Genomic DNA, 15,470 nt, shown 5'->3' with positions numbered 1-15,470 from the left:
GCTGAAACAGGCTGTTATTGGGGTGGTGAGGGTCTTTCATTATCCTGCAGGCTCTGGATTTGCACCTCTTGTTGTATAGAACCTGCAGGGGGGGTAGTGCAATACCCGTGGTACGCTCGGCTGAGCGCACCACTTTCTGTAGGGCCTTCTTGTCCTGTGCCGTGCTGTTTCCATACCAGGCAGTGATGTTTCCGGTCAGGATGCTCTCTACAGCTCCTGAGTAGAAGGACTGGAGTATCTTCCCCGATACTCTGAACTTCCTTAACTGTCTCAGGTGGTAGAGACGCTGTTTCGCCTTCTTTACTACTGTGCCTATGTGTGTTGACCATGTCAGGTCCTCTGAGATGTGGACCCCCAGGTACTTGAAGCTGCTCACCCTGTCCACGGTAGCCCCGTTTATCATCAGTGGTGTGTGTGTCTCCTGCTGTCCTCTCCTATAATCCACGATCAGTTCCTTGGTTTTGCCAATGTTCAGGAGCAGGCTGTTGTCCTGGCACCAGCGTTCCAGTACCTCAACCTCCTCCCGGTAGGCCTTCTCGTCGTTGTCCGAGATCAGCCCCACCACCACCGTGTCATCTGCGAACTTCACTATGGAGTTGGAGCTGAACTTGGCCACACAGTCGTGTGTGTAGAGTGAGTACAGCAGGGGGCTCAGAACACAGCCCTGGGGGGACCCGATGCTCAGGGTGATGGTGTTGGAGGTCTGACCCCCCACCCTGACCGCCTGGGGTCTTTCGCTCAGAAAGTCCAGTACCCAGGCGCTCAGGGCGGAGCTCAGACCTAGCTCGATCAGCTTGTCCACCAGTCTGGTGGGGACTATGGTGTTGAACGCTGAGCTGTAGTCAATGAACAACAGTCTCACATAGCCCCCCTTCTGACGGTCAAGGTGCGAGAGGGTGCTGTGCAGTACCTGGGAGACCGCGTCGTCGGTGGACCTGTTTGTCCTGTATGCAAATTGCATAGGGTCCATATCACTGGGGAGGGAGGCACAAATGTGGTCCTTGACCAGCCTCTCGAAACATTTCATGACCACAGAGGTGAGTGCCACCGGTCTGTAGTCATTTGGACATGCTGGGGAGGGTTTCTTCGGCACAGGGATGATGGTAGACCTCTTGAAGCAGGCAGGGACCACTGACTCCGCCAGTGATTGATTAAATATGGCGGTGAACACAGGGGCCAGCTGGTTGGCACAGGTCTTGAGTATACGTCCTGTTATGCCATCTGGGCCAGCAGCCTTCCTGGTGTTCACCTGCATAAATGCTCTTCTCACACTGTGTTCCGACAACGAGAGAGCGTCCCCCCCCCCTCGCGGTTGCCCCCCCCCCTCCACAACAGCCGGCGCGCCAGTGACGTCACTAGCCGGAGAGCCAGCAGCGCCACTGTCTACACCAAACCGAGCGTAGAAGGTGTTGAGCTTGTCCGCGAGGGAGGCGTCGTCGCTCCCCATTGAGGGGGCGCTGACTTTATAGTCAGTTATTGTCTTCAGTCCCTGCCATAATCCTCTTGTGTCGTTTTGTGCCATTTGTGTCTCCAGTTTGTCAGCATATGTCCTCTTAGCAAGTTTGACAGCTTTGCGTAGAGTATAGACTGAAGCCTTATACTCCTCCATGTTTCCTGACTCTCTACCCAGGTTGTAGGCGGTGGTACGAGAGTTCAGAGCTGCTCTAATAGTGCTATCCACCCACGGTTTCTGGTTTGGGAAAATCCGCACCGTTTTCCTGAGGACAATACCATCAGCTATTGTTGTTATGTAGCACACCACTATGTCTGCTAGTTCACTGACGTCACTGGCGCTTCCTATGAACATATCCCAATCCGTGTCTGCAAGCACGTCCTTGAGCGTGGCCTCTGATTCGTCGGTCCACTTCTTTGTCTCACGTGACACGACGGCGTCACGTGATCTCTGTTGATATGCCGGAAATAGCAAGATGGAGTCATGATCGCTCGAGCTTGTGGACCCCGTTAATGGCGGAGCGGCTACTGCCTTGTAACCCGCTTTGAACGGGGAATAGCAGTGGTCGAGTGTGTTCTTCCCTCTGGTGGAGCAAGTGATGTGCTGAAAAAAGGACGGCATCACTTTCTTCAGGTTGGCCTGGTTGAAATCGCCGGCCACTACCATCGCTGCGTCTGGGTGTTTGATCTGGTGTCTGTTGAGATGATCGTGTAATTCGCCCAGTGCTTTGCCCGTATTCGCGTGTGGGGGAATATACACGGCAGTCATGACGACTGCTGTGAACTCCCTCGGGAGGTGAAACGGACGACATAGGATAGAAAGATGTTCCAAGTCCGGCGAACACGAGTTTGAGAGGACCTGCACCCCCTCGGGATTAACCCAGGAATTGTTCGTGATGAGGCAGACTCCGCCGCCGATGGTCTTTCCTGAGCCAGCGTTGCGATCTGCACGTAAGACTGTGAAGGCATCCGAGGGAGAGACGCTTTTGTCTGGGGTCGTCGACATGAGCCATGTCTCTGTGAGACATATAATGTTGATGTCTCTCATCTCCCGTTGGAACCGGACCCTCGCTCTCAGATCATCCATCCTACCCTCCAACGAACGGGCATTCGCCAGAAAGATGGATGGAATTGCTGGGCGGTAAGCAGCTCTTTTTAGTCTCAATCTGATACCTCCTCGTCTCCCTCTGTGTCTTCTCCTGCCGTCGCCTTTGTTCTTTTCTTTGCCGCCATTCTCCCGTCTGATTTCTGCTGGCCATTCTAGGTCAAAAGTGTCTCCAAACTCCTCTTTGAGCCCGGGGTTCAGGTCCATAAGTGTCTGACGGTCGTATGACGTACCCGCCAGTGTTGCTTTAAATAAAAAAGTAGCAAAAACAAACATAATAGCTAAAAGTGAGTACATCGTTGCGGAGCTAAAACCAGAGGCGTCTGACCAGGGTCGCGTCCTCTTGAGGAGGAGAGAGAATAGGAGGAGGAGGAGGAGGAGAGAGAATAGGAGGAGGAGATAGAATAGGAGGAGGAGAGAGAATAGGAGGGGGGTGAGGAGATTACAGAGGCTGTTCTCCAGAGTAAAGCAGGAAGTCCATGTTCATGTATAATTGACTGTTGCAGGTAACTAACTGTTCTTCACAAAGGAACGTGGGCTGCTGTGTGCGTGTGTGTGTGTGTGTGTGTGTGTGTGTGTGTGTGTGTGTGTGTGTGTGTGTGTGTGTGTGTGTGTGTGTGTGTGTGTGTGTGTGTGTGTGCGTGTGTGTGTGTGTGTGTGTGTGTGTGTGTGTGTGTGTGTGTGTGTGTGTGTAATGGCACTGGGGCCGTGAGGAGCAACTACTGCTGATGTGCCCTTGAGCAAGGCACTTAGCCCCCCCCCCTCCACCCGTGGAGTTCTTCAGTGGCCTCCAGTACAAGCGTGTGGTTGTATACTGGGCTGATCCCAGAGCAGGTCTAATAGAGTGTGGTTGTATACTGGGCTGATCCCAGACCAGGTCTAATAGAGTGTGGTTGTATACTGGGCTGATCCCAGACCAGGTCTAATAGAGTGTGGTTGTATACTGGGCTGATCCCAGAGCAGGTCTAATAGACTGTGGTTGTATACTGGGCTGATCCCAGAGCAGGTCTAATAGAGTGTGGTTGTATACTGGGCTGATCCCAGACCAGGTCTAATAGAGTGTGGTTGTATACTGGGCTGATCTCAGACCAGGTCTAATATAGTGTGGTTGTATACTGGGCTGATCCCAGACCAGGTCTAATAGAGTGTGGTTGTATACTGGGCTGATCCCAGAGCAGGTCTAATAGAGTGTGGTTGTATACTGGGCTGATCCCAGACCAGGTCTAATAGAGTGTGGTTGTATACTGGGCTGATCCCAGAGCAGGTCTAATAGAGTGTGGTTGTATACTGGGCTGATCCCAGAGCAGGTCTAATAGAGTGTGGTTGTATACTGGGCTGATCCCAGACCAGGTCTAATAGAGTGTGGTTGTATACTGGGCTGATCTCAGACCAGGTCTACAAGAGTGTGGTTGTATACTGGGCTGATCCCAGACCAGGTCTAATAGAGTGTGGTTGTATACTGGGCTGATCTCAGACCAGGTCTACAAGAGTGTGGTTGTATACTGGGCTGATCCCAGACCAGGTCTAATAGAGTGTGGTTGTATACTGGGCTGATCTCAGACCAGGTCTACAAGAGTGTGGTTGTATACTGGGCTAATCCCAGACCAGGTCTAATAGAGTGTGGTTGTATACTGGGCTGATCTCAGACCAGGTCTACAACTAGTGTGGTTGTATACGAGTGTGGGCGGGCACGACATGAGCGACATGGTTTCACCTTTAAAAAGTCCATAACTCACAAGAAAGTATCAAAACTGTTACAAGCCAATCACTCCATACTTACTGCTGGAGGCCAGGACATCCTTGGGTCCCGGGGACATGGGCTGAATGCAGTACTGACACAGGCAGTCCTTCCCGTTGAAGGTCACTCTGTCCCCGGCAGGGAACGGGCGTCTGCAAGGAGGAGAGACATCAAGAACAGCTCAGACACCAACTGGACCTTGTTGTCCTATAGCCCAGTGGGCTGTGCTGGTTGACTGGATGGAGCTTGAGGTCAAACTGATGGATCACAGGATGACAGAGGGCTGATGATGCTGTTGTGAGGAAGCGATGTGATTGGCTAAAGAAGCAGGTCAGGCTGAGGTCACAGACAGAATGGTACACTAGTAACTACTGGAGTTTAAACTGGGTTAGACGACAGGGAATATGGTTGGTGATTAATAACTAGATATTTAACAAACAAGTATGTGTTTGTTGAAATGTATGACGTTCTCCTATGTTGTGGGATGCAGGACAAAGGGTTAAAGTGGTGTGGTATGGTATGGTATAGTGTGTGGTGTAGTTTGCTATGATCGTGGTATGGTTGAGGTGTGGTATGGGTTGGTGTGGTGTGCTTGTGGTAATGTGGTATGGTTGTGGTGTGGTGTGGTGTGGTATGGTATGGTTGTGGTGTGGTGTGGTATGGTGTACGTGTGGTGTGTGGTGTTGTGTTGTGTAAGTGTGGTGTGGTGTAGTGTGGTGTAAGTGTGGTGTGGTGTAGTGTGGTGTAAGTGTGGTGTGGTGTAGTGTGGTGTAAGTGTGGTGTGGTGTAGTGTGGTGTAAGTGTGGTGTGGTCTAGTGTGGTGTGGTGTGGTGTGTTGTGGTGTGGTGTAAGTGTGGTGTGGTCTAGTGTGGTGTGGTGTGTTGTGGTGTGGTGTATGTGTGGTGTGGTGTGGTGTGCTGTGGTGTGGTGTGTTGTGGTATGCTGTGGTATGGTGTAAGTGTGGTGTGGTGTGGTCTAGTGTGGTGTGGTGTGGTATGGTGTGGTGTAAGTGTGGTGTGGTGTGTTGTAAGTGTGGTGTAAGTGTGGTGTGGTGTAAGTGTGGTGTGGTGTAAGTGTGGTGTAAGTGTGGTGTGGTGTGGTGTAAGTGTGGTGTGGTGTAAGTGTGGTGTAAGTGTGGTGTGGTGTGGTGTAAGTGTGGTGTGGTGTGGTGTAAGTGTGGTGTGGTGTGGTGTGGTGTAAGTGTGGTGTGGTCTAGTGTGGTGTGGTCTAGTGTGGTGTGGTGTGTTGTGGTGTGTTGTGGTGTAAGTGTGGTGTGGTGTGTTGTGTTGTGGTGTAAGTGTGGTGTGGTGTGGTCTAGTGTGGTGTGGTGTGTTGTGGTGTGTTGTGGTGTAAGTGTGGTGTGTTGTGGTGTAAGTGTGGTGTGGTGTGTTGTGTTGTGGTGTAAGTGTGGTGTGGTCTAGTGTGGTGTGGTGTGTTGTGGTGTGTTGTGGTGTAAGTGTGGTGTGTTGTGGTGTAAGTGTGGTGTGGTGTGTTGTGTTGTGGTGTAAGTGTGGTGTGGTGTGGTCTAGTGTGGTGTGGTGTGTTGTGGTGTGTTGTGGTGTGTTGTGGTGTAAATGTGGTGTGGTGTGGTGTGGTGTGTTGTGGTGTGTTGTGGTGTGTTGTGGTGTGTTGTGGTGTAAGTGTGGTGTGGTGTGGTGTGTTGTGGTGTGTTGTGGTGTAAGTGTGGTGTGGTGTGGTGTGATGTGTTGTGGTGTAGTGTAGTGTGGTGTGGTGTAAGTGTGGTGTGATGTGGTGTGTTGTGGTGTGGTGTAGGTGTGGTGTGGTGTGGTGTGGCATGTTGTGGCGTGTTGTCGTGTAAGTGTGGTGTGGTGTGGTGTAAGTGTGGTGTGGTGTAAGTGTGGTGTGTTGTGGTGTAAGTGTGGTGTGGTGTAAGTGTGGTGTGGTGTAAGTGTGGTGTGTTGTGGTGTAAGTGTGGTGTGGTGTAAGTGTGGTGTGGTGTGGTGTAAGTGTGGTGTGGTGTAAGTGTGGTGTGTTGTGGTGTAAGTGTGGTGTGGTGTAAGTGTGGTGTGGTGTGGTGTGGTGTGTTGTGGTGTAAGTGTGGTGTGGTGTAAGTGTGGTGTGGTGTGGTGTAAGTGTGGTGTGGTGTGGTGTAAGTGTGGTGTGGTGTAAGTGTGGTGTGGTGTGGTGTAAGTGTGGTGTGGTGTGGTGTGGCGTGTTGTGGCGTGTTGTGGTGTGGTGTAAGTGTGGTGTGGTGTGGTGTGTTGTGGTGTAAGTGTGGTGTGGTGTGGTGTGTTGTGGTGTAAGTGTGGTGTGGTGTAAGTGTGGTGTGGTGTAAGTGTGGTGTGGTGTGGTGTGGTGTAAGTGTGGTGTGGTGTAAGTGTGGTGTGGTGTAAGTGTGGTGTGGTGTGGTGTGTTGTGTTGTGGTGTAAGTGTGGTGTGGTGTAAGTGTGGTGTGATGTAAGTGTGGTGTAAGTGTGGTGTGGTGTAAGTGTACGTGTGGTGTGGTGTAAGTGTGGTGTGGTGTGGTGTGTTGTGGTGTGTTGTGGTGTAAGTGTGGTGTGGTGTGGTGTGGTGTGTTGTGTTGTGGTGTAAGTGTGGTGTGGTGTGTTGTGGTGTGTTGTGGTGTAAGTGTGGTGTGGTGTGGTGTGTTGTGGTGTGTTGTGGTGTAAGTGTGGTGTGGTGTGGTTAAACATCTTACTTGCAGACGGTGCAGACGAAGCAGGCGGGGTGGTAGGTCTTGCCCAGGGCGGTGACCACCTCTCCCTCCACAAAGTCCCCACAGCCGTTACAGCGGGTGCCATGCATGCGCTGGTAGTCCAGGGTGCACAGGTACTCTCCGTTCTTCATGAAGAAGCCTCCCTGGGCCAGGTCACAGCCACACACTGAACACAACAGACAACCAGGTCAGTCACTGATCAGGTCACACAGCCACACACACACAGAGGTGACAGTGGCTCAGGAGGTTAGAGCGGTCGTCTGGTAATGAGAAGGTTCCCGGTTCGATTTCGGCTCCTCCCGGCAGCGTGTCGCAGTGTCCTTGAGCAAGACACACCCCTAACTGCTCCCAATGTGTGAGTGAATGGGTGAATGTGAGGTATGTATATACAGTAGGGCTGTCCCCCTGAAGCCTGTTTTTGGGCTTCGGACTTTGTCAGGGTTTTTCGAACGGACGTTCGAACCTTCCTTTTTAATAATAATTAAAAAATTAAAAAAAAATCCTCCATTTGAATAAATTAATCTGATTAAATTAGTATTTTTTTTTTATTAAATCAACTTTCTTTAATGAATATAACTCATCAGTTTTAATACTATAATATTAGTGTAGCCTAATCTTTATCTGCAACTGTGAAGAAAACCCCTATTGGTTTAAACAGAATGAATAGATACATAAAAAGAATATATATTGGAACTTCCAGTATGGTGAGCATGGCGTGAGACGTGCTTTCCCTCTCTCCCTCATTTTTTTTTTTATTTCCGCGTTTTAAGACTCCAAACCTTTACAGTTCTTTTTATATACCAGTAGCGATACAGCTAACTAACTAAAAGGCTTCACAAAGATGACATCCAAGACTCCAAAACCAAAAAGGGGCGATGTTCACAGAGAAGAGGAAACAGACGACGTTGTTAGCAAGGCCTGGCTAGCTACCCTGCTTGAAGACCACAAAGTGGCTATCACTTCCGAGTTTAGAAAAGCCATTACCACTCTGGAAAATAAACTTGACCAAATTCAGTCGGACGTGGCCGACAACAGACACAGGGTCAAGTCAATGGAGGAGAATGCTGAACTTGTAAGCAAGAGAATGGTGTCGCTGGAAGCTACATGTGCCGAACTGAGTGCTAGCCATGCTAGGCTAAAAGCTAAAGCTGAGGACCTGGAGGCTCGAGGGCGGCGGAACAATCTCCGGATCATTGGACTACCAGAACAAATTGAGGGCCCAAGACCAACATCCTTCTTCACCACACTTTTATCCCAGGTTTTGGAGGCAGAAACCCTCCGGAATTGGACTGCGCACACAGGTCGCTAGCAGCTAAACCGAAGCGAGGTGAAAGGCCTAGGCCCGTTATCGTCAGGTTCCACAACTATCAAACCAAAGAACGGGTGATCCGGGAGGCCAGAAAGAGACGGTACAACGGTCAACAAATTGCTTTCTATGAGGATTATACCCCGGCTGTGTTGGAACAGCGAGCACCGTACCGCAAGGTAATGGCACAACTTTACAAACGTGGGCTGAGGCCTAGCCTTCAATATCCAGCCAAACTGATGATTACGGAGGAGAACGGGGACAGATTACGCTTGATGACTGTTGGTGATGCTGAAATGTACCTCAAGGCTAAGCTAGCCTAGCATGGACGGCTATCTAACAAACACCTGATTGATTGATTGATTGAAAACTTTATTAACAGATTGCAGAATGGGTACAATACAGTACAGCTCAATACACACAATTGTTAAGGGGATGCAGACCAGAGAAAGACTTTCGTCTTGTTTACATCAGGGTCCCCCATTTTCAATTCATCAGGACATATATGACATACATGACATACAGATAGTCAGTACTGCTACATCTATACATTTATGACATACCAGATTTGCAAATACAGTACTGTTTGTGATACAGAAGGAGTCAGGAAAAGGGAGTATATACATTTGACGTAGAAACTGTACATTGGAGGAGGTTGGGTGGGGGGGGGTTGGGTACACTGGGATATTGACAGCCATACTGGGTAATCTACATTGGAGGTGGTTGGGGGGGGGGGGGGGGGGGGGCACACTGTATATACAAGCAAAACTGTACATTGAGGGGGGACACTGTACAAACAAACAAAATTGTACATTGGACTATTGACAAAACCATACTAGGTAAATGACTGTACATTGGAGGGGGTTGGGTTAGGATATTTACAGGGGCCAGTGTTGAATTGCAGTCTCCCGTAGGTGTCCCTTGAGAGAGGTTTTGAAAGTGGGTAGTGATCCACATTCCTTTACAGCTTTGGGTAGGGCGTTCCACATTGATGTGGCATAATTGCGAAACGTGTTTAGTCCCTTGTTTGAGCCGAATCTGGGTTTAACATGATTTGTGGAGCTCCCTCTGGTGTTGTGATCGTGGTATTCACTGACCTTTGGGAAGTATTTTGACATGTACATGGGTACCTTGGTCGTGTAGTGTATCTTGTAGACCAGGCCCATTGCAAGTTGCTGTACTCTGTCGTCTACTCTAAGCCATCCTAGGTTGTCAAAGTGGGCAGGGGTGAGGTGGGTTCTAGGAGTAAGGTCAAGCAGTAGTCTGACTAGTTTGTTTTGAGATGTTTGTAATTTTGTTTTTAGCGCCTTTGAGGTGCTTTGGTACCATGAGGTGCAAGCATAGTCGTAGTACCCCTGAATGAGTGCTCCTGCCAGAGTCTTCAGGGTATTCTTGTTTACCAGAGAGGAGATCCGGTACAAGAATCGAGTTTGTTGGTTGACTTTTTTTATTACATTGGATGCCATTTTGTCACAGGAGAGATTAGCCTCTAGGATGGAACCCAGGTAGGTAATTTCATCTTTCCTTGTGACAATATTGTCACCCACTGTAACTGAGAAGCCGTCGGTCTTGCTGAGTTTGTTATTTGAACCGAAGAGAATGGACTCTGTTTTGCCCATGTGTAATGATAGTTTGTTATCAGCGAGCCATATGCAGATTCTGCCTAGTTCCGAGCTGAGGGTTTTTTCAACCTGTAACTTGTTCTTGTCAGAGACCAGCAGGGCTGAGTCGTCCGCAAACAGGAACAAGTTGCAGTCACAAGCTGACGACATGTCATTTGCATAAATTAGGAACAGTAGCGGTCCTAGTATGCTTCCTTGTGGAACACCACAGCTCACTGTGAGGGGGGGGATAGGGTACCGTTTACCTCCACCATCTGTTCCCTCCCCTCAAGGTAGGATTGCATCCAGCTCACTGATAGACTATCAAAACCAATTGCTTTTAGCTTGTCAATCAGAATGGAGTGATTGACCGTGTCAAAGGCCTTTTGTAGGTCCAGCATGACCATGCCTAGGGGTAAGCTAACCTGGCACCGGCAGCAATGGACAAGAAATGTAAAATGCAAGACTGAAATTATAGACATTGGTTGGACTAAACTGTTCAGTCACAGTAGACCTGACACTTACACTTCATGGGGAGATACTATTAACGCTAGTTGGACTGGTTTTTTAAACAGAATTTCATGCTTCCCAAATAGCCGACGCTGATTCTATTTTAAAAAAAAATTTATTATCTCTTCTTTTACATGTGGCTCTCTCATTCAAATTGCACACGTTCCCTTTGTTTGAAGGCCGTAAGATAAATAGACTGGGCCAGATTGACTAGATAATGAAGGTTCTATGTACATGTTTCAGTAGTACTCAGTGCGCTGAATGATACATATAGAGAGACTGGGTTTAAATTTATTAGAACATTTAATTAGGTCTAACAAACACCTCGTGGCCAAGTGAAACCAGCACCGATAGCAATAGACATGATCACGACATACTAAATGTGCGGCTGAATTTATAGACTTTGGTTGGATTACATTGCTTAGTCACAATAGAGTGGCCACCTATACTTCGGAAGGGTAATATTATTAATGTCAATTAGATTGATTCTTTTAAAGGAAATCTCATGTCATTCAGGTTGCCAACCATGACCTTGTGGCTATTAACATGCCGTTTTCTTTTGCTTCCCATTTCGTAATTTTTTTTTCGATTTAATTTGCCCTTTCTTTTTTATGTATTTTTATACATGTGACTCTCTATGCAAGGTGAACCTATTCAAGTTGCACACGCTCCTTTTACTGTTTGAAGGTCTCAATACAAACAAGCCGGACAGTATTTACTGGGTAATGGGGGTTTTGTATACATGTTTCAGTAAGTACTCAGGGTACTGACTGAACCGACTCAAGTTGTACACGCTTCTTTTTACTGTCTGAAGATATAGGTCTCCAACACTACCAAATGTAGCTACTGTAACCATATTACTTTTCTATACATATTTTAGGTACACATTGATGTCCCTGATTTGTGTAACCCTTGTAACTGCATAGACCTCTTAATTATTATTATTTTATTCTTTAATTTTGAAAAAGTGGCGCCTCTTTCTCAACTTTATCAAGGTTTCGCAATTGTTATGTCCCTAGTCTGCATGATAGCAGGGGCTAAAGACGTTCTCTTCAAGCTGTTATAGGTTGGAAGCAAACTCTGCTTATGTCCACTAAATTATAATTTAACCTAGGCACACTGAAGCGCCTCAGTATACTTGTGCACTCTTTTTTTATGGGTCACACTCCTGAGTGAAAGCCATCAGTAGCACTTTTACGTCTATGCTCTAGTCTAGTGGATGAGCCCAGAGTCGTGTTGCTAATATCTTAAATTTTTATAAAAATTTTATTTTGAATTTGTTCATACGTTTTTTTTTTTTTTTTTTTGCTGTTTGAATGTTCTTTAAACACAGTTTAAAATGTATCCATAACTATATTGGAGACTGGGGCGGCTAGGTGGTGTAGTGGGCAAGGCACTCGCCACCAATGTGGAGACGCTGGGTTCGCGTGTTCGAATCCAGCTCTCCACATTGTTTTCAGTTTAGCTGGTCGTCCGCAGTAATACACATTGGCCGTATTACGGGGAGGGAAACTGAAGGGTGGGGATTGGGCGTTGTGGACCGCGTCTCCTACAGGTCGGTTGGTGCGCCTGCGTAGTAGAATCAGGAAGTGTCGGGGGCAGCGTGAGCCTCCCACGCGTTACTCCTCGCCACTGAGAGATCGAGCTGCGCAGGTGAAAAGATGCGACTGCTGTTACCTCAAGTACCGGAGGGGACTTGTGCTATGTATGACTTAGTCCACATTGCAGCCGGCTTGTGGGAGGCAAGAAACAGCGTTCATGACAGGGGAGGGTTGAATTGGATGATACGAAATTGGGATGGGAGAAAATATAGAAAATGGGAGAAAAAGTGGATAAAAAAAAAAAAAAAAAACTATATTGGAGACTGTTTGAAATGAAAGGGAGAGAGGGAAAACAGGAGTGAGGATGAAGTCTCCACCGGAAGGAGCGTATCCAGAGAGATACAACGGTTGTTACTGTTCCCCTAGGGACCAAGAGCTGTACCCGGGTGAGTATGCTTGTGTATGGATGTGTGGGTGCATGTGTGTGCGTCATCCCCCCCCCCCCCCCCTACTCCCTTTTTTCTTTATCCCCCTCTACCTTTCTCCCTTCTTCCACTATTTCATCTTTTCAACTCAGGTATATATACACTTAGCAGATCATGGCAGTGACTGGCAGAAACATCCGCTTCGTCTCATGGAATGTCAAAGGGATGAATAACTCTATCAAAGCAAACAAGGTACTTAAACACCTACGACATCTCAAGGGTGACCTTTGTTTTTTTACAAGAGACACACATCTGCACCTCCGATATCCCCTGCATTAAGAGAGCATGGATGGGACACATTTTTCATTATAAATTCTCTGCAAAAGCCAGGGGAGCTGCAATTATTATACATAGGGATGTACCCTTCGAGCCTTCCACCATTTTAACTGACCCTGACGGACGATATGTTATAGTGTCGGGCAGACTGCAGAACACTCCTGTGGTTCTGGCCTCAATATATGCACCGAATTGGGACAATGATACATTTGTATCCAACTTATTTTCCTCGATACCTAACCTTAATGATCACCACATAATTATCGGAGGGGACTTTAACCAGGTCCAAAACATAGAACTTGACAGATCGTCTGATAGACGTACTACCGTCTCCAAAGCAGCTAACATCTTAAAATTTCACATGGAACAGCTTGGCCTTATAGACCCTTGGAGAACAAAATGTCCTACCGATAACTTTTTCTCCTTCTTTTCCCATGTTCACCACACATATTCGAGGATAGATTTCTTTTTACTGGATAAAAAACTACTACATAATGTAATCTCTATTAAGTACCATAGTATAGTCATTTCCGATCATGCCCGACATCCATTGAAATGTACTTCCCCCAGGGTAGACCACCCTCAACATTTTGGAGATTCAACTCCCACTTACTAACCTGAATTTAAGGATTTCATTAATTCACAAATAAAAATCTCTTTTGAGATAAACGACACGCCTGGAATTAACAGCGACATACTCTGGGAGGCCTTTAAGGCATATCTCCATGGACAGGCTATCTCCTTTACCTCTCATTTTAGGAAGCAGGAACAATCCAAATTAACAGGTATATCAGATGAGATCAAACAGTTAGACTTCCAGTACTCGTCCAAACCCACCCCTGCTCTATATAAAAAACGACTCCAGCTTCAATCACAATATGATCTGCTCTCAACTAGTAAGATCGAGAAACTACTCCTACACACCAAACAACGTTTTTTCGAGCAAGGGGACAAGGCAGGAAAATTGCTTGCGTACCAAGCACGAGTAGCGAGTGCCTCCAGACTGATCCCCAGAATAAAATCCCACTTAGGTGTCACTACAACAGACCCTACGGAAATTTCTGAAATTTTCTCTAATTATTATTCTATACTTTACACGTCGGAGTCTTCCCAGCAGGACTGGGATCGCCCGAACCCCCTCAAGTCTCTTACTTAACCTCAAGTAAATAAAACGGAAGCTGAAGAGTTGGGCACGCTTATAACCATCTCTGAAGTGACTGAGGCAATTAAATCTTTACAAAGTGGTAAATCACCCGGGCCAGATGGCTATACTACAGAATTTTATAAAACGTACTCCATGTTGATTGCCCCTTTTCTACTGAGAGTATATAACGACTCCCTTCTAAAGGGCCAAATGCCACCCACGCTATCAGAAGCGTCATTGTCCCTGTTGCTCAAAACAGGTAAAGACCCTCTCATCTGTAGCAGTTACAGACCAATCTCCCTCCTTAATGTGGATTGTAAAATACTGGCTAAGGTCCTGTCGTGTCGTCTCCAGAAGGTGGTTCCATTCCTGATAGACCCGGATCAGACAGGTTTCATCATGGACAGGCAGTCCTTCTTCAACACCAGAAGGCTGTTAAATATCCTTTTCACAACCACGACTGGCGCACCAGAAATGCTACTCTCCCTAGATGCTGAGAAAGCGTTTGACAGAGTGGAATGGAGATACTTGTTCCATACACTTGAGAAATTCGGTCTGGGCCCGGGTTTTATTTCATGGATAAAACTTCTATACTCGTCCCCGGTGGCCTTGGTTAATGTAAATGGTATCAAGTCGGGCCAGTTCTCGCTTTATCGTGGCACCCGTCAAGGATGTCCGCTTTCTCCCTTACTCTACGTGCTCGCCGCAGAACCGTTAGCCATATGGCTTCGCAATGAGGACAGATTTGAGGGGATCGAGAGGTTCGGTCTGGTTCATAAACTCTCATTATATGCCGATGATCTCCTACTCTATGTCTTTAATCCGTCATCGTCCATCCCTGTTATCCTAAACATTCTAGAACAGCATAGGCAGCTCTCTGGGTACAAACTTAATCTCCAGAAAAGTGAATATTTACCTGTTAATGCATCTGCGGAATGGCTTCCTCAATCGCTTTTCCCCTTTAAAAGGGCCACGGAAGGATTCACATATCTAGGGATTTTCATGGCCAAATCACCTACGGAGCTCTTCGAAAAAAAATTCCGTCCTCTACTGGATCGCTTTAAGTTGAATCTGACTAGGTGGTCCTCTCTCCCCCTCTAACTTTTGGGAAGAGTTAACCTGATAAAAATGGTGGTCTTACCCCGATTTTTATATGCTTTTCAGCATATACCAATATTCATTAACAAATCTTTTTTTCTCCTCGTTTGACCAACTTATAAATTCATTCCTGTGGGGTAACAAAAGAGCACATATTAAGAGGACAGTCATGCAACTTCCCAAATCAGAAGGGGGCTTGGCTTTGCCTAATCTTCGCTATTACTACTGGGCATGTAATATAAACAAACTCCTTTACTGGAGGACCAAAAGGGAGGAAGAAGAACAGCCCCAATGGGCTCAGATGGAAATCTCCTCTTCAAAATACTCACTCTGGTCTGTGGCAACATCCCAACTGCCCATTTCAATCCCTATTAAACAAGTGGCTCAGAACCAAATCGTAACTAATACTTTGAAAATCTGGAATCAGTTTTGGAAACAATTTGGCCTACACACTCCGTCGGGGCTAGCTCCAATCTTTCGCAATCACCTATTCCTACCATCCTGCTCCGATCCTGCATTCAGAATCTGGGCAAACAA

At 47.2% G+C, this 15,470-nt stretch overlaps 1 protein-coding gene across 3 annotated transcripts in view; it reads right to left on the bottom strand.

Annotated features, from left to right (window-relative positions):
* Nucleotides 1-15,470, bottom strand: part of LOC311234212 (actin-binding LIM protein 1-like) — a 283,408-nt gene that overhangs the window by 113,171 nt on the left and 154,767 nt on the right. For all 3 annotated transcript variants that reach the window (XM_084321336.1, XM_084321334.1, XM_084321335.1), the window contains exons 3-4: nt 6,955-7,138; nt 4,338-4,447 (exon numbers count right to left, since the gene is read on the bottom strand). In XM_084321336.1, coding sequence (XP_084177462.1) covers nt 4,338-4,447; nt 6,955-7,138 — 294 coding nt within the window. The remainder of the gene's footprint in view (nt 1-4,337; nt 4,448-6,954; nt 7,139-15,470) is intronic.

Source organism: Notolepis coatsorum, assembly GCF_963971535.1.
Source record: "Notolepis coatsorum genome assembly, chromosome: 9".
NCBI lineage: Eukaryota > Metazoa > Chordata > Actinopteri > Aulopiformes > Paralepididae > Notolepis > Notolepis coatsorum.
This window is presented reverse-complemented; position numbering and strand designations above follow the sequence as displayed.